This window comes from Ammospiza nelsoni, chromosome 3 (genome assembly GCF_027579445.1).
Source record: "Ammospiza nelsoni isolate bAmmNel1 chromosome 3, bAmmNel1.pri, whole genome shotgun sequence".
NCBI classification, from domain to species: Eukaryota; Metazoa; Chordata; class Aves; order Passeriformes; family Passerellidae; genus Ammospiza; species Ammospiza nelsoni.
The window spans coordinates 114,963,006-114,988,448 of record NC_080635.1 but is presented as its reverse complement, the minus strand read 5'-3'; the positions used below and the strand labels follow the sequence as shown (position 1 = coordinate 114,988,448).

At 66.4% G+C, this 25,443-nt stretch overlaps 1 protein-coding gene across 1 annotated transcript in view; it reads right to left on the bottom strand.

The window, feature by feature from the left end:
* DNMT3A (DNA methyltransferase 3 alpha) overlaps positions 1-25,443 on the bottom strand; it is a 37,809-nt gene that overhangs the window by 11,410 nt on the left and 956 nt on the right. The window contains exons 2-11 of the mRNA XM_059468115.1: positions 20,484-20,588; positions 14,959-15,283; positions 11,275-11,324; positions 10,312-10,458; positions 4,528-4,743; positions 3,417-3,575; positions 2,684-2,791; positions 2,022-2,178; positions 1,381-1,533; positions 1,249-1,293 (exon numbers count right to left, since the gene is read on the bottom strand). Coding sequence (XP_059324098.1) covers positions 1,249-1,293; positions 1,381-1,533; positions 2,022-2,178; positions 2,684-2,791; positions 3,417-3,575; positions 4,528-4,743; positions 10,312-10,458; positions 11,275-11,324; positions 14,959-15,283; positions 20,484-20,588 — 1,465 coding nt within the window. The remainder of the gene's footprint in view (positions 1-1,248; positions 1,294-1,380; positions 1,534-2,021; positions 2,179-2,683; positions 2,792-3,416; positions 3,576-4,527; positions 4,744-10,311; positions 10,459-11,274; positions 11,325-14,958; positions 15,284-20,483; positions 20,589-25,443) is intronic.

The window sequence follows — 25,443 nt, the reverse complement described above, 5'->3', positions numbered from 1 at the left end:
CTGGCATCCCCCATTGGCATGGGGACACCGTGACCCATCACCCTGGCACCCCAACCAGTGTGGGGACACTCTGAACCACAACCCTGGCACCCCACATCAGTGTGGGGACAATCCAAACCATCACCCTGGCACCCCACTCTGGCATGGGGACACCCCGAGCCATCACCCTGGCACCCCACATTGGCATGGGGACACCCTGACATCCCACCCAGCATGGGGACACACTGACCCATTGCCATGGCACCCCACCAGTGTGGAGACACCCCGAGCCATCACCCTGGCATAAGGACATCCCAAACCATCACCCTGGCACCCCGCATTGGCACGGGGACACCCCAAACCATCACCCTGGCACCCTACCCCAGCATGGTGGGGACACCCCAAGCCCTGTCCTGCTGTCCCCAGGACATGCTCAGCCCATGCTGGGGTCACAGCAGAGCTGGGCACCACCCTGGCAGCAGCAGGCAGGACCCCCAGTGCCCTCCAGCCCCACCCCAGACCCCAACAGCCCTGAGGGGGGTCCCTGCCACCATCGTGGGGTCCCTGCCACCATCCAAGGTGAGTGGGCACTGCCACCATCCAGGTGGGCCCTGCCACCATCCAGGTGGACCCTGCCACCTCACAGCTGCTGTCTGTCCGCCAGCCAGGCTGAGGGGTGTGACAAGCCTGGCCTTCCTCCCTTGAGCTGTCCCACAGCCCCGTGTGCCCCCTGTGCCCTGAGGTGCCCAGGCTGGCAGGGACAGACCACCCAGCCCAGAGAGGCAGGTATAGACCCCCCAGCCCATCCCCTGGCACAGGGTGTGCCCGGGCAGACACAGACAGACCCCCCAGCCCAGGCAGGCAGAGACAGACCCCCCAGCCCAGGCAGGCAGGCAGGGACAGCCCCCCAGCCCATCCCCTGTGCCCTGAGGTGCCCAGACAGGCAGGGACAGACCCCCAGCCCATCCCCAGACAGGCAGGGACAGCCCCCCAGCCCAGACAGGCAGGGACAGACCCTGAGCCCACTCCCTGTGCCCTGAGGTGCCCAGACAGGCAGGGACAGACCCCCAGCCCAGACAGGCAGGGACAGACCCCCCAGCCCATCCCCAGACAGGCAGGGACAGACCCCCCAGCCCATCCCCAGACAGGCAGGGACAGACCCTCGACCCATTGCTGGGCAGGCAGGGACAGACCCTGAGCCCACAGAGGAAAGGACAGACCCCCCCCAGCCCATGCCCAGGTGCAGGGCACGCCCATCCTCACACTCACCCTCGATGTTCCTGCACTTCTGCCGCACCTCGTACACCAGCCGCTCTGGGGAACAGGGGACGGTCAGGGGGCTGCTCAGGCCAGGGGGGCCAAGGGAGGGACCCCCGGAGAGGAGGGTGGGCACGGGGGTACCTCGGGTGCGCTCGTCGATGATCTCCTTGACCTTGGGCTTCTCCTGGGTTGTGCTTTTGCGGGGTTTTTTGGCGGGCGGGGGCGGCGCGTAGGCGGCTGCCTCGGGCTCCACCCACATCTCCGTGTAAACTTCTTTGTAGGGGTTCCTCTCCTCTGGGGGTCACCGGTGGGGCCATCAGCGGTGTCCCCGCATCGGGTCACACCACCAGGGTGTGTGTCCCCAGTGCCCCGGACCCCCTGCCCACCCTGGTGATACCCTGTGAGTGTCCCCAGTCCTGTCTCCCCCCATCGGGTCACACCACCAGGGTGTGTCCCACCAGCCCTTCAGCTCCCCCTGCCCAGCCCCATGCCACCCTGTGAGTGTCCAGTCCTGTCCCCCCATTGGGTCACATCACCAGGGTGTGTGTCCCCCCTGCCCAGCCCCATGCCACCCCAGTGCCACCCTGTGAGTGTCCAGTCCTGTCCCCCCATTTGGGTCACACCACCAGGGTGTGTCCCCCCTGCCCAGCCCCATGCCACCCCGGTGCCACCCTGGGAGTGTCCAGTCCTGTCCCCCCATCGGGTCACATCACCAGGGTGTGTCCCCCCAGCCCCCTGGCACCTTCCTGCCCACCCCAGGGGTGTCCCCAGCCCCTGCTCACCCTCGGGGGGCTCCAGCCCCTTGGGCCCCGAGGGCTGGAAGCCGCCCAGGGCCCACTCGATCATCTGCTTGTTCTGGATCTCCACCACCTTGGACGTGTCGCTCTCGTCGTTCTCGGGGCAGGCGGGGAAGATCTTCCCTGCCCGGCTGCTGGCCACCTGGGGGTGTGCAGGTGTCACCAGGTGTCACCAGCCTGTCCTTGGGGGTTCCCCAGGCTGCTCTCACACAGGAGCCACAGCCAGGGTCCCCCCAGGGTGGGACAGCTGATTCAGTCTGTCTGTCTGATTCCCAGACACCCCAGAGCCCCCTCAGGGAGCACACATGTCCTTTGGGGTTCCCCACACCCCCTGAGAGACCTCCAGGTGGGGCAGGGCCAGGTCCTGGCAGGGTGGAGAGGGAGCTGCTGCTTCCACAGGTGGAGGAGTGCCCTGGCACGTCCCCATGCCTTGGCAGCGTCCCCCTCCTTGGCTTGGCAGTGTCCCCCCATGGCTCTGCACTGTCCTCAGGGCTCGGCAGTGTCCCCCCCGTGTCTCAGCAGTGTCCCCAAGGCTCAGCACTGTCCCCAGAGCCGGGCAGTGTCCCCAAGGCTCAGCACTGTCCCCAGAGCCGGGCAGTGTCCCCAGAGCCGGGCAGTGTCCCCAGGGCCGGGCAGTGTCCCCTCACCTGCAGCACCTCGTAGATGGCCTTGCGGTACATGGGCTGCTTGTTGTAGGTGGCCTGGTGGAAGGCGCTGGCGAAGGAGCTCAGGGGCAGCAGCTTCTCCACACACACCTGGGGAGGGACAGGAGACAGCCATGGGGACACCAGTGTCACTCGCTGTCACCCGCTGTCACCCACTGCCAGCCACTGTCACCTGCTGCCATCACCGTCACCCCAGCGTGCCACCTACCCCCGACGGGTGTCACTTACCCCCATGGGGTGTCACCTACCACCCCAGGGTGTCACCTACCACCCCGGGGTGCCACTTACCCCTCAATGGTGTCACAAACCACCCTGGGGTGTCACTTACCCCTAAGGGGTGCCACTTACCACCCCTGGGGTGTCACCTACCACCCCAGGGTGTCACTTACCCCCGAGGGGTGCCACCTACCCCCGACGGGTGTCACCTACCACCCCGGGGTGTCACTTACCACCCCGGGGTGCCACTTACCCCTCAATGGTGTCACATACCACCCTGGGGTGTCACTTACCCCCGAGGGGTGCCACTTACCACCCCTGGGGTGTCACCTACCCCTCAATGGTGTCACTTACCCCCGAGGGGTGCCACTTACCCCTGAAGGGTGTCACCCCTCAAGGATGTCCCCTAACCCCCTGGGGTGTCACTTACCCCCGATACCCCCTCGGGGTGTCCCCTACCCCTCAATGGTGTCCCCTCCCCTCCCAGGGTGCCACCTACCACGGAGAACTTGCCGTCCCCGAACCACATGACCCAGCGCGTGCCCTCGGCGGCGCGGGAGCGGCCGGTCATCCACCAGGACACGATGCGCCCGGGCCACCAGGAGAAGCCGCGCAGCTTGCCCCACACCAGCTCGCCGATGCCGAAACCGCGCCCGTCCTGGGGACACCGACACGACAGGGGACAGGGGACGGGGCAGGGTCAGCACGGTGCCGCCGGGCTCCCCTCCTGCCCCACCTGGACGTAGGGCCAGGTCCTGGCAGCGTGGAGAGGCAGCTGCTGCTTCCACAGGTGGAGCTGGTCACCTGGGATGTCCCTATGGCTTGGCAGTGTCACCTCCTGGGCTTGGCAGTGTCCCCAGGGCTTGGTGGTGTCCCTGCTGCCTTGGCAGTGTGTCCCCACAGTTTGGCAGTGTCCCCCCCATGGCTCAGCAGTGTCACCCCACGGCTCGGCAGTGTCCCTGCTGTCTCTGGAATGTCCCCCATGGCTCAGCAGTGTCCCCCCATGGCTCACCAGTGTCACCCCATGGCTCGGCAGCATCCCTGCTGTCTCTGCAGTGTTCCCCCACAGTTTGGCAGTGTCCCCACAGCCTGGCAGTGTCCCCATGGCTAAGTCCCTGCCCTGTCTCTGCAGTGTCCCCCACTGGCTCACCAGTGTCACCCCATGGCTCGGCAGCGTCATCCCACAGCTCGGTAGTGTCCCTGCTGCCTCAGCGGTGTCCCCCCAGGGCTCAGCAGTGTCCCTGCTGCCTCGGTGGTGTCCTCAAGGCTCGGCAGCGTCACCCCACAGCCTGGCAACGTCCCCCCGTGGCTCGGTAGTGTCCTTGCTGTCCTGGCATTGTCACTCCCGGCTTGGTAGCGTCCACATGGCTTGGCAGTATCACCCCCTGGCTCGGTAGTGTCACCCCATGTCCTGGCAGCGTCCCCATGGCTCAGCAGTGTCCCTGCTGCCTCAGTAGCGTCACCCCAGCTCAGGAGTGTCCCTGCCCTGGCTCAGTGATGCCCCCACATGGCTCGGCAGTGTCACCCCCACGGCTCGGCAGTGTCCCTGCTGTCCTGGCAGTGCCACCCCATGGCTCAGCAGCGTCCCCACGGCCCGGCTCGGCCCTCACCTCGTACTCGGGCTCGTCGTCGGCCGACTTGGAGGCGTTCTTGTCGCCGGCCTCGGCCACGGCGGGCTCGGGGGTGGTGGCCACGCTGGGCGAGGCGGGGTCGGTGGGCTGCTGCGGCCCGGGGGGCGGGCTGGCCTCCTCCTCCTTCTGCGCCTCGGCCCGCGCCGGCTCCTCCACCACGTTCATCACGGCGATCACCTTGGCCTTCTTCTCGGCCTGCGGAACACGGCGTGGCACCGGGGCATGGCACCGGGGCACGGCACGGCATCGGGGCCGGGGAACCCGCCGCGGGGATGGCGGCCAGCGCCCGTGCCTCAGTTTCCCCCGCTGACCCCCGGGACCCACCGTGGGGTCCATGCCAGGACCCTCGAGGCCATCCCGGTACCGTCGGTGCTTATCCCGGTACCCTCTGTTCTTATCCCGGTACCCCCAGTGCTTATCCCGTGACCCCTGGGCCCATCCGGGACCCTCGGTGTTTATCCCGGGAGTCCCGGGGCCTTTGCCAGGACACCCCGAGCCCATCCCGGTACCTCCGAGCCCATCCCGCTACGCTCAATGCCTACCCCAGGAGCCCCGGGGCCCGTCCCGGTACCCTCTGTTCTTATCCCGGTACCCCCGAGCCCGTCCCGGTACCCCCACATGCATCCCGGTACCTTCGGTGCTTCTCCCGGTACCCTCTCGTGACCCCTGGGCCCATCCCGGCAACCTCTGCGTTTATCCCGGGTTGCCCTGAGCCCATCCCGGTACCCCCGAGCCCATCCCGTAGCCTCCACACGCATCCCGGTACTCTCTGTTCTCATCCCGGCACCCTCGCAGCGCATCCCGGTCTATGTTACCCTCTCCGGGAGCCCCCCGGCCCCGGCGGGCTCTCCCCGTGCGGCCCGGCCCGCGGTGCTGCCGGTGCCGCTCACGTACCGGGGGAGCGGCCGGGCCCGGGCCGGGGCGGAACGCGCGGAGCCGGAACGCGCGGAGCCGGCCGGGCCGGTGCGGGTCAGCCCGGCGGCCCTTTGTCTGGGCTCCGGGTCACGTGGTGCCTCCCGGCCCGGCTGGTTGGCTGCGCTGGGGGGCGGGGGGGGGGGGCGCGCGGGGGGCACGGGCCGGACCGGGACCGAGGGGGAACCGAAAGGGCCCGAGTGGAACCGAGCGGAACCGAAAAGAGTCGAGCGGAACCGGAGTTACCCAGAGGAGCCGAAGAGACCCGAACGGCGCTCGGGCCGGACCCGAAGGGAACCGAGCGAAACCGAAGGGACCGGGCAGAACGGAAAGGTTCGGGACGAACCGAGCGGAGCCGAACAGAACGGAGAGAGCCGAGCGGCCTCCGGGACGGATCCGAGCGGTTCCGAGCAGAACCGAGCGGTTCCGAGCAGAACCGAACGAACTCGAGCGGAGTCCCGGCGCGGAACCGAACGACCCCGAGCGTTCCGGTGCCGGTCCCGCTGTCCCGGTGTCCTCCCGGTGTGACCGCAGTCCCCGTGGCGGTGCTCCTTGTCCCAACCCCGCTGTCCTGCCCGTGCCCCGGTGCCGGCCCGTCCCTCCGGTACTCACGGGCCGTGCTCCGCTCCGGGCTGGCTGCGCCGCACGCCCGGGGCCGCTCCCGCCGCCTTTTGTCCCGGGGCCGCGGCCCCCCGGCCTTTGTGCGGAGCGCCGGGACGGGGCGGGGGCGGCGGCGCCCCGGGGGCCTCGCCCCGCACGGCGGGAGCCGCCCCCGCCCCCCGCACCAGTGCCACCAGTTGGGGACTGGGAGTGGGGGGGGCACCGGCCGGGCCAGGCAGGATGGACCCGGTCACTCTGCCCGGTTCGGCCCGGGATGGACACCGGTCACTCTGCCCGGTTCGGCCCGGGATGGATACTGGTCACAATGCCCGGTTCGGCCCGGGATGGATACTGGTCACAATGCCCGGTCAGCCCGGGATGGACACCGGTCACAATGCCCGGTTCGGCCCGGGATGGACACCGGTCACTCTGCCCGGTCAGCCCGGGATGGACACCGGTCACTCTGCCCAGTCAGCCCGGGATGGACACCGGTCACAATGCCCGGTCAGCCCGGGATGGACACCGGTCACTCTGCCCAGTCAGCCCGGGATGGACACCGGTCACTCTGCCCAGTCAGCCCGGGATGGACACCGATCTGGGGTCACTCTGCCCGGTTCGGCCTGGGATGGACACTGGTCACACTGCCTGGTTCAGACAGGGATGGACACCGGTAACACTGCCCAGTTCAGCCCAGTACAGACACTGGTCACACTGCCCAGTTCAGCCCAGTTCAGCCCAGTACAGACACTGGTCACACTGCCCAGTTCAGCCCAGTTCAGCCCAGTACAGACACTGGTCACACTGCCCAGTTCAGCCCAGTTCAGCCCAGTACAGTCACTGGTCACACTGCCCAGTTCAGCCCAGTTCAGCCCAGTACAGACACTGGTCACACTGCCCAGTTCAGCCCAGTTCAGCCCAGTACAGTCACTGGTCACACTGCCCAGTTCAGCCCAGTACAGTCACTGGTCTGCGGTCACACTGCCCAGTTCAGCCAAGTAAGGACACTGGTGTGTGGCCACACTGCCCAGTACACACACCAGTCGGTGATTGCACTGCCCAGTTCAGCCCAGTACAGTCACTGGTCTGCGGTCACAGCTCCCAGTTCAGCCCAGTACAAACACTGGCCCGGGGCTGGCACCGCTCGGCCCGGTACAGGACACACTCGGGGTCCCTGCACCCCAGGACAGGCCCTGCCATCCCCGGTGTCCCCAGGGTGTCCCCGGCTCCTCTCTGTGTGCCAAGGGAGGATGGTGCCACCCCGGTAGGGGCAGCGGGACCCCTGCCCTGCCACCCCCTGCTCGGGCTTTGGGGACCTGGCGTGTTTGGGGACACGAGTGGCCCTGGCCCGAAGGACGCGGTGACACCGGGGGTGTCCCGGGCAGGGTCACAGCAGGAGCCCGTGTCCCCCCCTCGGTGCCGGTCCTGCCTGGCCCCGCGCTGCCCTGGGGGGGACAGGAAATGTCCCATCGCCGGTCGTTAAGGGACATCGGCGGGGTATCCCCGCTGGACAATTGTCCCAAGCGATCTCTGATCTCTGCCCCGGGGCCACCGGCAGCGCTGGCAGCCCTGGCCACCCCCACCCCCATCCTCATCCTCATCCTCAGCTCCATCCCCCAGCCCTGTCCTTGCCTCACTCCCACCCTCATCCTCATCATCATTCCACCTGCATTGTCACCCCCATCCCCATCCCCATTCTATCCCCATCCCCAACCCCATTCCATCCCCATCCCCAGCCGCAGGCCCTGCCCCATCCCCAGTCCCTGCCCGTGCCTCTCCCCCACCCTCATCCTCCTCTTCATTCCACCTGCATTATCACCCTCATCCCCATCCCCATTTTATCTCCAGTCCCTGCCCCATCCCCAGTCCCCGTCCTTGCCTCACCCCCACCCTCATCCTCATCTTCATTCCACCTGCATTATCACCCCATCCCCAACCCCATTCCATCCCCATCCCCAACCCCATTCCATCCCCAGTCCCTGTCCTTGCCTCTCCCCCACCCTCATCTCCCTCTTCATTCCACCTGCATTATCACCCCATCCCGATTCTATCCCCACCCTCATCCCCATCCCCATTCCAATTCCATCCCCATCCTCTGCCTCATCTCCATCCCACCCTCATCCCCAATTCCTGTCCTTGTCTCTCCCCCACCCTCATCCTCATCTTCATTCCATCTGCATTATCACCCCATCCCCATCCCCTGCCCCAATTCCCATCCCCCTTCCACTCCCATCCCCATCCCATTCCATTCCATCCCATTCCATTCCATCCCATTCTATTCCATTCCATTCCATTCCATTCCATTCCATTCCATTCCATTCCATTCCATTCCATTCCATTCCATCCCATTCCATTCTATCCCATCCCCTCTCCATTCCATTCCATTCCATTCCATTCCATTCCATTCCATTCCATTCCATCCCATTCCATCCCATCCCCTCTCCATTCCATTCCATTCTATCCCATCCCCTCTCCATTCCATTCCATTCCATTCCATTCCATTCCATTCCATTCCATTCCATTCCATCCCATTCCATTCTATCCCATCCCATTCCATTCCATTCCATTCCATTCTATCCCATCCCATTCCATTCCATTCCATTCCATCCCATTCCATTCCATCCCATTCCATTCCATTCCATTCCATTCCATTCCATTCCATTCCATTCCATCCCATCCCCTCTCCATTCCATTCCATTCCATTCCATTCCATTCCATTCCATTCCATTCCATTCCATTCCATCCCATCCCATTCCATTCCATCCCATTCCATTCCATTCCATTCCATTCCATTCCATTCCATTCCATTCCATTCCATCCCATCCCCTCTCCATTCTATTCCATTCCATTCCATCCCATTCCATCCCATTCCATTCTATCCCATTCCATTCCATTCCATTCCATTCCATTCCATTCCATTCCATTCCATTCCATTCCATTCCATTCCATTCCATCCCATCCCATCCCATCCCATCCCTGTGGTCCCACCTCCATCCCCATTTCCACAGCGGGCATGAGGGGGGCTGGGGGTCCCAGCCTGAGGGGTCCCACAGCATGGCCTGGCCATGTCCCAGCGTGGACATAAGAGGGACAGGGCTTGCCCTGGGTGTCCCTGTGTCCCTGCACTGACCCTGAGTGTCCCTGTCCCCATGCTGTCCCCAGCTGTGTCCCTGCACTGACCCGTGGCAGTGCCAGCCATGTCCTGTGCCCCATGGGGACACTGTGAATGTCCCAGCTGTGCCCTGTGTCCTGTGGGACACTGTGAATGTCCCAGCTGTGCCCTGTGGGGACACTGTCAATGTCCCAGCTGTGCCCTGTGTCCCGTGGGGACACTGTGGCTGTGTCAGCCATGCCCTGTGGGGCACTGAGAATGTACCAGCTGTGCCCTGTGGGACACTGTGGCCGTGCCAGCCATGCCCTGCATCCTGTGGGGACACCGTGGCTGTGTCAGCCATGCCCTGTGCCCATGGCATGGCCCGGCCATGTCAGCCATGCCCAGTGGGATGCCCTGGCTGTGCCACAGTCCCTGTGGATGCCAGCAGGAGGGTGCTTGGCAGCAGGGCTACAAACAGTGCCCAGGAGGTGGCACAAGGGGACAGACACAGTGCCAGGGAGACGTGCTGGCAGTGGGGACAATGCAGAGAACGGGGTGAGGGCTGTGATGGGGACCTGGGGCACCCACAGAGCCCCTGTCCCTGCTGCCCACGAGCAGCTGCTGGCACCATGGCTGTGCCCATGCTCCTGCCACGAGCCCAGCTGTGTCACACACCAGTTTCCCAAACGGGCGGCACATCCCGGGGCACAAGGACGGGTGGCACATCCCGCGGGACAAGGATGGGTCTGCTGCCAAGAGAGGGCAATCCCAGGGGCACAGGGGCGAGGAATGGGCTCAGGGGGTGCCAGGCTCAGGTGCCAGTGGGGCAGTGACAGCACCGGCAGCACAGAGCACCCTTTCCACCTGCCCCATGTGCCTACCCGAGCCCCGTGCGTGCCTGGCCAGTCCCGGCCCAGGCTCTGTGCCACCAATGCCACGGCACCCCCTGGGCTCAGCGTCCCCGTGTGCCCACCCTGCTGATGCCACGGGACCTTCAGGGCTTGGCACCCACCCTGCTGACGCTGTGGGAGCCCTGGGGCTCGGCGCCCACCCCGCTTACGCCATTTGACCCTCGGGGCTCGGTGCCCACCCTGGTGATGCTGTGGGACTCTCGGGGCTCGGTGGCCCCTCGGTGCCCTCCCCCCGGGTGCCAGGCTCACCTCCCTCTTCCAGCGTGCCAGCCACTCGTCGCGTTTCCTCTTGCTGATGTAGTAGGGGTCCCCGGCCTGGAAGGTGTGCCGCTGCATGGGCCGCTGCCGCAGGCTGGACTCCCAGCCCAGCCCGCCCCGGAGCCGCCCCCGCGAGCCCTGCGGGGAGAGGGGGGTCAGGGCACTGCCAGGGCACTGCCAGGGCACAGAGAGGGGTCAGGGCACTGCTGGGGCACTGCCAGGGCACGGCCAGGGGTCAGGGCACTGCCAGGGGTGAGAGAGGGGTGAGGACACTGCCAGGGCACTGCCAGGGGTGAAGGCACTGCCAGGGCACTGCCAGGGCATTGCCAGGGCACAGAGAGGGGTCAGGGCACTGCCAGGGGTGAGAGAGGGATCAGGGCACTGCCAGGGGTGTGAGAGAGGGGTGAGGCCACTGCCAGGGCACTGCCAGGGGTGAGGGCACTGCCAGGGCACTGCCAGGGCACAGAGAGAGGGGTGAGGCCACTGCCAGGGCACTGCCAGGGGTGAGGGCACTGCCAGGGAAGAGAGAGAGAGGTGAGGGCACTGCCAGGAGAGAGAGAGGCGTGAGGGAGCTGCCAGGGGTGAGGGCACTGCACAGGACACCGCATAGGGACATGGCACAGGGGACACAGCACAGGGAGCACTGCACATGCCCTGGAGGCCATGGCATCACAGCTGCACCTTGGTGGGCACCATGGCACCATCCAGGCACGGATCTGCCTGGGGCTGAGGGAACAGGGGGAGATGGTGCCCGTGGGCATGAGGGGCACCACACTGCCTGGGGGGCTGTGCCCACCTCCAGGGATGGGCTGTGAGGCTGTGCCACCTCCAGGGGTGGCTGTGGGGCTGTGCCCACCTCCAGGGATGGAGTGTGGGGCTGTGCCCATCCCCTGGGTGTGCCATGCCCATCTCCTGTGCCCATCCTCGCAGGGAGCAGCCTCAGGCCGTACTTGCCTCCATTTTCAGGCTGTCGAAGTTGTTGTTTTCCTCCTTCTCGTCCTTGCCTGCACACGGAACAGAGAGCGACCGTCAGTGTCAGTGTGGGGCTGGGACCCCCGGGACCCACACAGGGCAACGGGACCCCCACCCAGGACCCTGCAGGGCGATGGGACCCCCACCCAGGGCGCCAGGGGGAGATGGGACCCCCACCCAGAACCCTGCAGGGCGATGGGACCCCCACCCAGGGCACCACGGGGAGATGGGACCCCCACCCAGAACCCTGCAGGGCGATGGGACCCCCACCCAGGGCGCCAGGGGGAGATGGGACCCCCACCCAGGACCCTGCAGGGCGATGGGACCCCCACCCAGGGCGCCAGGGGGAGATGGGACCCCCACCCAGGACCCTGCAGGGCGATGGGACCCCCACCCAGGGCGCCAGGGGGAGATGGGACCCTCACCCAGGGCTCCAGAGGGGAGAGGGGGCTCCCCCAGCCCATCCAGAGCCCCCCAACCCCGTCCCGAGCCCCCGGAGCCCCCGTGCCGGGCGGGGGTCGCTGCGGGGCGGGCGCTGCCGCTGCCCCGGGGGGTTTTTGGGGGTCCGGGGCAGGGACCCCCCCGCGGGCAGGGGAAGCGGCGCAGCCCCGCTGCTGCTTCCTGTGCTCGGCACATCCGCGGCTCAGCAGCTCTGAGAGCGCTGCCAGGAAAGCGGCTAAAAATAAACGCCGAGCGTTCCGGGGGCTGAGAACGGCGGGGGCGGCGGGGACGGGGGGCTCACACCCACTGCGGGCACCCGCGGGCTGGGATGGGCACCGGGGGGGCACAGAGTGACACTGGGATGGTGCCCTGCAGCTGGCACAGACCCTGTGTGACACTGGGATGGTGCCCTGCAGCTGGCACGGGCACTGGGGGGGCACAGAGTGACACTGGGATGGTGTCCTGCAGACCCTAGGGTGGCACAGTGTGACACTGGGATGGATGGATGGATAGATGGATGATGGATGGATGGATGGATGGATGATGGATGGATGGATGGATGGATGGATGGATGGATGGATGGATGATGGATGGATGATGGATGGATGGATGGATGGATGGATGGATGGATGGATGGATGGATGATGGATGGATGGATGATGGATGGATGGATGGATGGATGATGGATGGATGGATGGATGGATGGATGGATGGATGGATGATGGATGGATGGATGATGGATGGATGGATGGATGGATGCAGGGATGGATGGATGGATGGATGGATGGATGGATGGATGGATGGATGATGGATGGATGGATGGATGGAGGGATGGATGGATGGAGGGATGATGGATGGATGGATGGATGGATGGATGGATGGATGGATGGTTGGATGGATGGATGGATGGATGGATGGATGGATGGACGGATGGATGGATGGATGGATGATGGATGGATGGATGGATGGATGTGTATGAATGTATGGATGGTTGGGTGTATGGATGGAGGTGATTGGAGAGCTAGAGGTGGATGGATGAAGGCAATGGTGACTGGATGAATGGATGGATGATGGATGGATGGATGGATGGATAGATGGATGGATGGATGGATGGATGATGGAGGGATGAGTGGAGGGAGGGATGGAGGGATGAAGGGATGATGGATGGATGGATGATGGATGATGGATGGATGGATGATGGATGGATGGGTGGAGGGATGGATGGATGGGTGGAGGGAGGGATGGAGGGATGGGTAGAGGGAGGGAGAGATGAATGGAGCTAGCTCCGGCAGCCTCACAGCTGCCCCGGTACCGCTCCCACACCGCACCCTCCGTTCCCGCAGCAGCCCCGGCCGAGTCCGTTTGCCCTGGGGCCGCCTGGGGCTCCCCCCGCTCCCGCTCCCCCCGAGCGCGGCTGCGGCTGCGCCTCGTGACTGCGGCAGCATCTGCAGCGTGCGGCTCGTCCGTGCATCCATCCCGCCAGGCCTGCCTCTGCCAGCTGCACCCCTGCCTGCCCTGGCCATCCCTGCCTGCCCCAGCCATCCCTGCCTCTGCCAGCTGCACCCCTGCCTGCCCCAGCCATCCCTGCCTGCCCCAGCCATCCCTGCCTGTCCTGGCCATCCCTGCCTGCCCCGGCCATCCCTGCCTGCCCCGGCCATCCCTGCCTGTCCTGGCCATCCCTGCCTGCCCCGGCCATCCCTGCCTCTGCCAGCTGCACCCCTGCCTGCCCCAGCCATCCCTGCCTGCCCCAGCCATCCCTGCCTGTCCCGGCCATCCCTGCCTGTCCCAGCCATCCCTGCCTGCCCCGGCCATCCCTGCCTGTCCCGGCCATCCCTGCCTGACCCGGCCATTCCTGCCTGTCCCAGCCATCCCTGCCTGTCCTGGCCATGCCTGCCTGTCCCAGCCACCACTGCCTGCCTCTGCCAGCTCCATCTCTGCTTCTTCCAGCTCCATCCCTGCCTGTCCCAGCTCCATCCCTGCCTGCCTTTTCCAGCTCCGTTCCTGCCTCTTCCAGCTCCATCCCAGCTGGGCTCGGCCACCCCAGCCTCTGCCAGCTCCATCCCAGCCTTTTCCAGCCCCAGGCCTGCCTCTGCCAGCTCTGTCCCTGCCCATTCCAGCTGCATCCCCGCCTGCCTCAGCCATCCCTGCCTGCCCCAGTTCCGTCCCAGCCTATTTCAGCTCCATCCCTGACTCTTCCAGCTCTGTCCCTGCCTGCTCCGGCCATCCCTGCCTCTGCCACCTCCATCCCTGCCTTTTCCATTCCATCCCTGCATTTTCCATTCCATCCCAGCCTCTTCCAGCTCTATCCCTGCCTCCCCAGCCATCCCAGCCTCTTCGACCTCTGTCCCTGCCTCTGCCAGCTGCATCCCAGCCCCTTCCAGCCCCATCCCTGCTTGTCCCAGCCATCCCTGCCTCTGCCACCTCCACCCCTGCCTTCTCCATTCCATCCCTGCCCCTTCCAGCTCCCTCCCAGCTCCCTGTCCATCCAGACCCTCCCTGGCTCGGCATGGCCGGAGAGTCTGTGATGATTTCAGCCAGGAAGGCCCCAGTGCCAGAGCTGGGAATGCTGACACGGCTGTCCCGGGCTCCAGAGGGACCACCTGGGCTCCAGCAGATGAGCTCCTGTCCCCAGGACCGTGGGGATCACCTGCACAGCCCTCCTGGGGTCTCTGGGGGGCTGGGTGTCTATGGGGATCTATGGGGGTCTCTGTGGGGCTGGGGGTCTCTGAGGGCTGGGGGTGTCTCTGGGCATCCCTGGAAATCCCTGGGGGTCTCTGGGGGTCTTTAGGTCCCTGTGGGTCTCTGGGAATCTCTGGAGGTCCCTGGGGTCTGGTCCCCAGAGCAGGGAGCCTCCAGGGCTTGGCTTTCACTTTTCTCTGCTCCCTCCAGGAGTTTCCTCCTGCCGCGTTTCTTCTGGGGGTCGGAGGGGATGGGGGTCCCTAAGGGGCTGGGGGTCTCTGGATGTCTCTGGGGGTCTCTGGTGTCCCTAGGGGGTCTCTGGGGGTCCCCGGTGTCCCCGGCACAGGATCCCCAGGGTTTCTCTCTCACCTTTCTCAGTGCCCTCCAGGAGTTTCCTCCTGCCGCGTTTCTTCTGGGGGCCGGAGGGGATGGGGGTCCCTAAGGGGCTGGGGGTCCCTGGGGGTCTCTGGGGGTCTCTGGGGGTCCCTGGGGGTCTCTGGGGTCCCTGGTGTCCCTGGCACAGGATCCCCAGGGTTTCTCTCTCACCTTTCTCAGTGCCCTCCAGGAGTTTCCTCCTGCCGCGTTTCTTCTGGGGGTCGGAGGGGGCCATGTCGCCGTCGTCGGCGGGCGCGTCCAGCCCCTCCTTGGGCGTGCAGCGGCCGTTCTCCAGGGCCCGGCCCGCCTCCCCGGCCGCGGGGCTCTCGGCCTCGTCCTCCTCGGGCCGCCCGCCCTTGGGGCTGCCCCCGGCCTCCTCGGCGTCGCCCTCCACGTCCCCGTTGGGCAGCGGCTCGGCGGGGCCGGCCTCGGGGCACGCCGGGGGGCACTTGGGGGCGGCCGCCGTGTCCTTGGGGCTGTCACTGCTCTCCGCCTGCTGGGGGGCAAAGGGGTGCTTGGTGATGGTACGCGGGGGGGGGACAGCAGCACATCGTGCGGGAAAGGGACAGCGCCGCCTCGGGTGTGCCAGGCGCCAGGCATGCCAAAGGGACACTGCACCCAGTGCCGCCTCGGGTGTGCCAGGCGCCGGGCATGCCAGAGGGACACTGCACCCAGTGCCGCCTCGGGTGTGCCAGGCGCCGGGCATGCCAAAGGGACACTGCACCCAGTGCCGCCTCGGGTGTGCCAGGCGCCGGGCATGCCAAAGGGACACTGGGGCCAGGACACCCAGTGCCACCTCGGGTGTGCCAGGTGTGCCAGGCATGCCAAAGGGACACTGGGACCAGGACACCCAGTGCCGCCCCGTGTGTGCCAGGTGTGCCAGGCATGCCAAAGGGACTCTGGGACCAGGACAGCCAGTGCCACCCCGTGTGTGCCAGGTGTGCCAGGCATGCCAAAGGGACTCTGGGACCAGGACAGCCAGTGCCACCTCGGGTGTGCCAGGTGTGCCAGGCATGCCAAAGGGACACTGCACCCAGTGCCGCCTCGGGTGTGCCAGGCGCCAGGCATGCCAGAGGGACACCGGGGCCAGGACAGCCAGTGCCACCTCGGGTGTGCCAGGCATGCCAAAGGGACACTGGGACCAGGACAGGTGTGACAGCAGCCCCAGGGCCAGGACACATGGGTATGACACCCTTGGGACTAGGACACACTGCTGTGTCACCCTGAGGACCAGGACACATGGATGTGACACTGTGATGACCAGGACAGCAGCCCCAGGGCCAGGACACATGGATGAGGGGACCCTTGGGACCAGGACAGGTGCCACAGCAGCCCCAGGACCAGGACACACGTGTGTGACACCCTCATGAGCAGGACACGCTGCTGTGTCACCCTGAGGACCAGGACAGCCCACCATGGCACTCTCAGGACCAAACACGCAGGCGTGTGTGTGACAGGTGTGTGACACGTGTGTGTGTGTGTGACAGGTGTGTATGTGACAGAGGTGTGTGCGTGAGAGAGAGACAGGTGTATATGACAGGTGTGTGTGTGTGTGTGTGTGACACGTGTGTGTGTGTGTGTGTGTGTGTGTGTGCGTGACACGTGTGTGTGTGTGTGACACGTGTGTATGTGACAGAGGTGTGTGCGTGAGAGACAGGTGTATATGACAGGTGTGTGTGTGTGTGACACGTGTGTGTGTGTGTGTGTGTGTGTGTGTGTGCGACACATGTGTGACACGTGTGTGTGTGTGTGTGTGTGTGTGTGTGTGTGTGTGACACGTGTGTGTGTGTGTGACAGGTGTGTATGTGACAGAGGTGTGTGAGTGAGAGAGAGACAGGTGTATATGACAGGTGTGTGTGTGTGTGTGTGTGTGTGTGTGAGAGGTGCATGTGTGTGACAGGTGTGTGTGACAAGTGTGTATGTGACAGGTGTGTGACAGGAGTGTGTGTGTGACAGGTGTGTGTGACAAGTGTGTATGTGACACGTGTGTGTGTGTGTGTGTGACACGTGTGTGACACGTGTGTGTGTGTGTGACACGTGTGTGACACGTGTGTGTGTGTGTGTGTGTGTGTGACACGTGTGTGACACGTGTGTGTGTGTGTGACACGTGTGTGACACGTGTGCGTGTGTGTGTGTGTGTGTGACAGGCACAGCCCAGCCCAGCCCTGGCCCTGAGCACCCCCAGACAGACCCTGGAGCTGCTGCCACTCCCTCCCGGTGGCCCTGGTGCTCTCCCACAGCACAGCGTGATGCCAGGGCGGCACAGCGTGATGCCAGGGTGGCACAGTGGGCAGTGGACTCTCCCTGCCTGTCCCCACTGAAGTACAGGTGCCACAATGTCCCGTTTGATGACAGCCCAGGAGGGGACACGGTCCAGCTGGGGGCCTTGGTGTGAGCTCAGGTGCTGCCCACTGCCAGGGGCCGCTGGCACCAGGGCACGAGCTCCAGGGGGATGGCAGGTGATGGGCACTGCTTCCTCCATGAGGTACCCAACTGGTGCCACGGGGCGCAGGAGCCCCTGGCCTGTCCCTCCTGGCTTGTCCCCCCCGGCCTGTCCCTCCATGGGCTGCCTGGGAAGGGTCCCAGAGCAGGATAGGGCCCAGACCTAAATCAGAATGGGTCCTAAACCGGGATGGGTCCCAGATCAGGACGGGTCCTAAACCACAACAGGTCCTAAACTGTGATGGGTCTTAAACCAGGATGGGTCCTAAACCAGGACACGTCCCAGACCAGGATTGGTCCTAAACCAGGACAGGTCCTAGATCAAGACAGGTCCCAGACCAGGACAGGTCCCAGACCGGGATTGCTCCTAAACCTGGATGGGTCCTAAACCAGGATGGGTCCCAGATCAGGATGGGTCCCATACCAGGACGGATCCCAGATTAGGACAGGTCCCAAACCCGGCCCCCGCCGCACCCCCTGTCCCTGAGGGGGTCCCAGGTGCCACTCCCCGATACAGCTGAGGGGTCCCGGTGTCACTCCCCATGCAGCTGAGGGGTCCCCATGCAGCTGAGGGGTCCCCATGCAGCTGAGGGGTCCCGGCACCCCTGGCCCCGCTCCCGCCGCTGCCGGGGCCGCATCCGTGTGAGAACAATGCAGGGGCCGGGAGAGGAAACGGCAGGAAACGGGAAGGAGCCGGGACAGCGGCGCTGGGGACACTCGGGGCAGAGCGGTTTGGGACACTCGGGGCGGCTGCGGGCTCTGGGGATTTTGGGGTTTGGGGGGGGCTGTGGGGTTCGGGGGGGCTGTGGGGTTCAGGGATGCTGTGGGGTTCGGGGGGATTGTGGGGTTTGGGGGGGCTGTGGGGTTCGGGATGCTGTGGGGTTCAAGTGGCCTGTCCCCTTCCCATCCCAGTCTCCCCTCCCCAGCCCTGTCCCTGTCCCTGTCCCTGTCCCTGTCCCCTCCCCAGCCCTGTCCCTGTCCCTGTCCCTGTCCCTGTCCCTGTCCCTGTCCCTGCCCCTGTCCCTGTCCCCCCCCGGCCCCGCTGTCCCTGCCCCCCCAGCGGCGCTTCCTGCAGCTCCAGCCCCAGAACGGGCTCTGGGAACGGGCTCTGCCTTTCTGCTGCTCCCTGCCTGGGCTGGGCCCCGCCAAGGAGGCTGCTCTGCACGGCCTTGTGCCTTTCCCCGGTCCTGGGCACGGATGATGGGCACCCCCAGGGCCAGGCTGGCACCAGGCTGTGCCCACGGCAATGCCAGCTGCCCTCAGCCTGCCCCGTGCCCCTGGCACAGCGGGCTCTCCTCAGGGAGGAGATTTTTAGTGGCTGACATCTGCAGGGGCTGCCCTGGCACTGCCTGGGGCTGGCCATGCCAGCTCTGCTCTGCTGGCACTGAAGCTGTTGGCATGAGTACCAGCACCAGCACCAGCTGTGGCACAGCTCTGGCACCAGCCCCGGTGCCAGCTTTGGTACCAGCACTGGCACCGGCACCGGCACCAGCTCTGGCAGCAGCACCAGCTCTGGCACCAGCCCCAGCACCAGCCCCAGCCCTGGCACAGTGTGGCACTGTCAGAGCACGCTCCCCGGGACGGGCACCCGCCCCGGCTCTGGGCAGGCTGTGCCCGCTGCCCTGGCACTGCTGCCGTCCCTCCATGGTGCCAGGGTGCTGGGGCCGTGCTGGCCGAGCCCCGCTGCTCCCCGGCCCGCTGCCGCTCCCGTGCCAGCATTGTTCTCCAGCAGCGCCTCCCCCGCCCCGCACGTTCCTGCCGGCCCGGGGCTGACCCGGCCAGCCCGCACAGCCCCAACCCGGGGGACACTGCGCCAAACCCGGGGGACACTGCCCCAACCCGGGGGACACTGCCCCAAACCCGGGGGACACTGCCCCAGACCCGGGGGACACTGCCCCAGACCCGGGGGACACTGCCAGCAACCCGGGGGACACTGCCCCAAACCCGGGGGACACTGCCAGCAACCCGGGGGACACTGCCCCAGACCCGGGGGACACTGCCCCAAACCCGGGGGACACTGACACTGCCTCGGGTGACACTGTGACACACGGCTGTGCCCCTGGCACTGGCACGGCACGGAGCAGGGACCAGGGATAGGCCTGGCAGGGATCAGGAACCATCAGGACAGGCATGGCAGGGATCAGGGATCAGGGATCAGGGATCAGGGATGGCAGGGATCAGGGATCAGAGATCAGGGACAGGCATGACAGGGCTCAGAGATGGCAGGGATCAGGGATCAGGGACAGGCATGACAGGGATCAGAGATCAGGGATCAGGGATGGCAGGGATCAGAGATCAGGGATCAGGGATCAGGGACAGGCATGACAGGGATCAGGGATCAGAGATCAGGGATCAGAGATCAGGGATCAGGGATCAGGGATGACAGGGATCAGGGACCTCAGGACAGGCAGCTCGGACCTGACACCTCCCAGCACCGGATGAGCCCTTTTGGCTGCCAGAAACTTCTCCAAAAAGGATTTGCAGCCTTCTAAGGGTGGAGAGGCCTCAGCTCTGTCTGTGCCCCAGGCCCTGCTCGTTCCCCTGTCCCCTCGTCACCCTGGGCCTGTTTGTCACCCCCCTGTCCCCTCATCACCCTGGGCCTGTTTGTCACCCCCCTGCCCCTCGTCACCCTGGGCCTGTTTGTCACCCTCCTGTCCCCTCCTGTGGGGATGAGGCCTGGGGACACTCTCTGAGCCTGGGAGAGCCCAAGGGCACCTTCCACCTGCTCCTCTGCTCACACTGAATTCATGTTGGCACCAGCCAGGTGCCCACCCTGCAGGGAGGTGGCACCCCTGTGGCACTGGGACACACCATGGCCTGGCAGGGACAAGCCACGAGTGTCCTCAGCCCTGGGGCCTGTCCAGCACATCTGTGGCTCCCAGCTGACCCCAGTGGGCACGGTGCCCATGGCATCGAGAGGGCTGAGTGCTGGGTGGGCATCACCCATGGGCAGGGGCTGGGGAGACCCTCATGGGGCTCTGCTCCCAGGGTGGGGGCCCAGGGTCAAAGCCACCCAGGCAGGGAGTGAATGCACGATGGAGCAGAGTCACATGGGGTGGGACAGTGCCACCGGGCACAGGAGGGCACAGGAGAGCACAGGAGGGGAGGGACAGCCCCTCTGGCTCTCAGGGGGCTGCTCTGCCTCAGCTCCCTGGCACACGGGACAGCCCATGGCACACCAGGAGCTGTCTGTCACCAAAGCAGCCCCGTGGGGACACCCAGTGCCCCCAGCTGGCACCGTGCCCGTGGCTCACCTGGGCATGCTTGCGCTTCCTCCCGGGCCGCCCGGCCTTCCTCATGGGCGTGCCTGGCTCCTGCTTCTCCTCCTTGCTCGGGGTCTCCTCGGGCTCCTCTTCCCCCTGCCAGCCACACACACACAGGATGGTTACACCCCTGGGCTGGGCACGGGGTCACGGGCACCGCGGGCACTGCTGGGGACGGGCACCTGCACAGGGGGGAGCATTGTGGCATTGCCGGGCTGGCAGCACCAGGGCACCTATGAGGGTGACAGTGGCAGCACCAGGGCACCTGGGAAGGTGACGGTGACTCCTGCCATGCTTGGGCAGTGGCACAGCCTCAGCGGGTGACCCTCCCGCCCTGTGCCACCGTGCCACTGCTGCCACCCTCCAAACCCTGCACCACAGAATGCAGCAGGGCCCTGTGGGCACCCCACAGCACAGGCCTGCGGGCAGCCATGGGTCTCCCTGGAGATGAGGGCCAGCAGCAGGAGCTGGGTACCCCTGGAGCGGGCAGTGCCTGCTCTGGGGTGCCCGCCGTGCCCCAGAGGAGCAGCTGGCAGTGCCCCGTGCCCCCTGATGCCACAGCGGCCCGGCGCGGCGCTGGCAGCACGCACGTGCCAACATGGCGGCGCAGCAGGAACGGGCCCCGGGAGTGACCCTGCCCCTGTGCCCCCAGAGCCACCAGCACCGGGGGCACCGTCCCTGCTCCGGGCACCACGGGCACACGTTGGGCACATGGCGGGCACAGGGGCAGGCCCCGGCACGGCGCGGGGTGGGATTCACCCGAGCCCCAGCAGATCCCGCAGCGGCCGAGCAGGAAGAGGCCGCGGAGGGGGAGCGGGGAAGGAGGAGAGGCCAGGGAGGGGATGGGGCTGGCAGGGACAGAGAGCCGGAGGGAGCTGCAGAGGCAGGGGGCTGCACGCTGGGGATGCCACATGGCTGTGTGTGGGGCACCAGGGCTGCCCTGTGCCACCCTGCGCCCCCAGTGCTGCCACATTGCTGTGTGTGTGCCCTCAGGGCTGCCACATTGCTGTGTGTGTGACACCAGTGCTGTCCTGTGCCCCTAACACTGTCACATTGCTGCTGTGTGCCCCAACACTGCCACACTGCTGCTGTGTGCCCCCAACACTGCCACAGTGCTGTGTGTGCCCCCAACACTGCCACAGTGCTGTGCGTGTGACACCAGTGCTGTCCTGTGCCCCTAACACTGTCACATTGCTGTGTGCGTGCCCCCAACCCTGCCACATTGCTGCTGTGTGCCCCAACACTGCCACAGTGCTGCTGTGTGCCCCAACACTGCCACAGTGCTGCTGTGTGCCCCCAGAGCTGGCACACTGCTGTTGTGTGCCCCCAACACTGCCACAGTGCTTCTGTGTGCCCCCAACACTGCCACAGTGCTGCTGTGTGCCCCCAGAGCTGCCACACTGCTGCTGTGTGCCCCCAGAGCTGCCACAGTGCTGCTGTGTGCCCCCAAAACTGCCACACTGCTGTTGTGTGCCCCAACACTGCCACACTGCTGCTGTGTGCCCCCAACACTGCCACACTGCTGCTGTGTGCCCCCAGAGCTGGCACAGTGCTGCCCTGTGCCCCCAACACTGCCACAGTGCTGCCGTGTGCCCCCAGAGCTGCCACAGTGCTGCTGTGTGCCCCAACACTGCCACAGTGCTGCTGTGTGCCCCCAGAGCTGGCACACTGCTGTTGTGTGCCCCCAACACTGCCACAGTGCTGCTGTGTGCCCCCAACACTGCCACAGTGCATCTGTGTGCCCCCAACACTGCCACAGTGCTGCTGTGTGCCCCCAGAGCTGCCACACTGCTGCTGTGTGCCCCCAGAGCTGCCACACTGCTGCTGTGTGTGACCCAAACAGTGCCACACTGCTGCCCTGTGCCCCTGACACTGCCACACTGCTGCTGTGTGCCCCCAACACTGCCACCTTCCTGCCCTGTGCCCCCGAGTTGGGCAGCTGTGCCCTCAGGATGCAGCTGGAACATCCCTGAGGGTCCTGCATGAAAATCCATGGCACTGGGACACACTGTGCCCCACGGCTGTGGTGCCCCACGGCTGTGGTACCCCATGGCTCTGGTGCCCTATGGCCGTGGTGCCCCATGGCTGTGGTGTCTCACTGCCATGGTGCTCCCAGCCATGGTCCCCATGCCAGCTCCCTTGTGCCACCCACCCACACTCAGCTGCCCACCCTGTGCGGGGACCCCCCAGCCCTTGACAGACCCCCCAGCCCTGGCACCTGCTGGCACTGCCAGCCCTGAATGAGGACAGGGACCCCGCAGCCCCCGCCAGGGCCGGGCCCCAGTGCACATGGCATCCTGCTGGAAGGTTTTGGGAGGGCTCCAAGGGCCGTGTCAGGATCCCAGATCCAGCAGCATCCGGTGCACAGGGGCCTCAGGGGATTCTGGGGGTCCTTGTGCCCCCTTTCCCTGTGCCTCGCTGTGCTGTGAGGCCAGGGCAGCACCCAGGGGTGCAGGGGAGACCCTGGCACCCGTCCCTGTGCCCCAGTGCCACCCTGGCTGCTGGCACTGCCCCAGCCAGCTGTCCCTCCCTGGCCCCATCCAGGCCTTGGCAGCATTTAGTGGACGTACATGGAAGATCTGGGGGTGCCAGGGGAGGATGCAGCTGGGGGGCACCCACAGGGGTCAGGGGGCCTCAGGGTGAAAAGCTGGAGGGGCAGAGCTGCCATGGCCAGGGGACAGCAGGGTCCCCGCTGTGGAACCAGGGGATGCCCCCGGCACCCATCAGGACAGAGAACCCTCCGGGGGCACAGCCAGCACCCCAAAAGCCGGGCAGGAGTGCGGGTGCAGCCCGGGCAGCAGCAGGGCTGGCACAGGGGGCTCTGTGCCCCATCCCGGTGCCGCAGCCCCCCGGTGCCCGCATCATCCCTGAGTCATCACCGCGCATCCATCACCGGGCCCGTCCCCGGGAGCGCGGGGCTCCGGGCACGTCCCGGTGCCGCTCCTGCTCCGCTGCCAAGCAACAGCCCGGGGGGAACGGCGGAACGGCGGCCGGGCTGCGGCATGACGCAGTGCTGGCTGCGCTTCCAGCCCTGCTCTAGGTACCGGCCTGCTCTGCGGTACCGGGCCTGCTCTCAGGTACTGCCAGCACAGCCCGGCCCGTGGTACCAGCCCTGCTCTAGGTACCGGGCCTGCTCCGCGGTACCGGGCCTGCTCCGCGGTACCGGCCCTGCTCTGTGGTACTGCCAGCACAGCCCGGCCCGTGGTACCAGCCCTGCTCTAGGTACCAGCCCTGCTCCCCAGTACCGGCTCTGCTCCCCGGTACCGGCCCTGCTCCCCAGTACCGGCCCTGCTCAGCGGTACTGGCCCTGCTCCTTGGTACCGGCCCTGCTCAGCGGTACTGGCCCTGCTCCCTGGTACCGGCCCCACTCCCTGGTACCGGCCCTGCTCAGCGGTACAGGCCCTGCTCCCTTGTACCGGCCCCGCTCCCCGGTACCGGCCCTGCTCAGTGATACCAGCCCCACTCCACGATACTGGCCCTGCTCCCCGGTACCGCCAGCCCCGCCCCGCGGTACCGCCAGCACAGCCCGGCCTGTGGTACCGGCTCTGCTCCCCGGTATCGCCAGCACAGCCCCGCTCTGCAGTACCAGCCTCGCTCCCTGGTGCCAGGCCCGCTCCCCGGTACCGCCAGCACGGAACCGATCCGGGCACTGCCAGCACAGCCCCTCTCCGCGGTACTGGGCCTGATCCCCGGTACCGCCAGCACAGCCCCGATCCACGGTACCGGGCCTGATCCCCGGTACCGCCAGCACAGCCCGGCCCGTGGTACCGAGAGCACAGCCCCGATCCGCGGTACCGGCCCCGCTAACCGGTACCGCCAGCACAGCCCGGCCCGCGGCCCCGGGGATCCCGCCTGTGCAGAGCTGCCCCGGCCGGCAGCGGGGCTCGGCCCGCCGGGAGCCACCGGCCCGGCCCGCCCGGAGGCGCCGGGGGAGGCTCGGCCGCGCCGGCCGCGGGGGCAGCGGAGCCGTCGGCAGCACCGTGACCTCGGCGTGCGGCCGCGGGGGAGGCGGCGCCGCATCCCGCGGGGTCAGCCCGGGACAGCGCCCGGCCGAGCGCGGCTGCCAGCGACGGGCACTGCCATGGACCGGGGGCACCGGGCTGCGGCGGGCGCTGCCCTGTTCCCATGGGCACCGGGCTGCAGTGGGCACTGCCAGGGCCCGGGGGCACCGGGCTGTAACGGGCACTGCCCTGCTCCCGGGGGTACCGGGCTGCAGCGGGCACTGCCCTGCTCCCGGGGGTACCGGCCTGCAGCGGGCACTGCCCTGGCTCTGCTCTGTGCCCATGGGTACCGGGCTCCAGTGGGCACTGCCCCAGCTCTGCCCTGTGCCCCCCGTGCCCCCAGAACCATCCCAAACCATGGGGGCTGCGCATCCACCCCTCTCCCGGCTTCTGCAGGGCAAGACCGACCTGGCCATGGGGTACCCATGCCCCCAGCTGTGCCAAAAACGTGCCAGGCACATCCCAGGGACACATGGACACATCCCAGGGGAAACACGGACACATCCCAACAGACACATGGACACACGGGGACGCATCTCAGGGGACACACGAGCACATCCCAGGGGACATATGGACACATCCCACAGGACACATGGACACATCCCAACAGACACACAGGGACATACCCCAGGGGACACACGGACACATCCCAGGGGACACACAGACACATCCCAGGGGACACACAGATACATCCCAGTGGACACAGTCACATCCTAAGGGACACATGGACACACCCCATGGACACACGGTCCTGCCCCTCGGGCTGCCGGGACCAATGGCTGCAGGATGGGGAGCAGCACCGTGTGACACAGCGTGACCCAGGTGGCCAGCAGGAACCGGGACGTGACCCTGACCTGGCTGTGGGGCGGTCACAGGAACCGGGATGACCCTGACCTGGCCGTGGGACGGTCACAGGAACCGGGACGTGACCCTGACCTGGCCGTGGGACG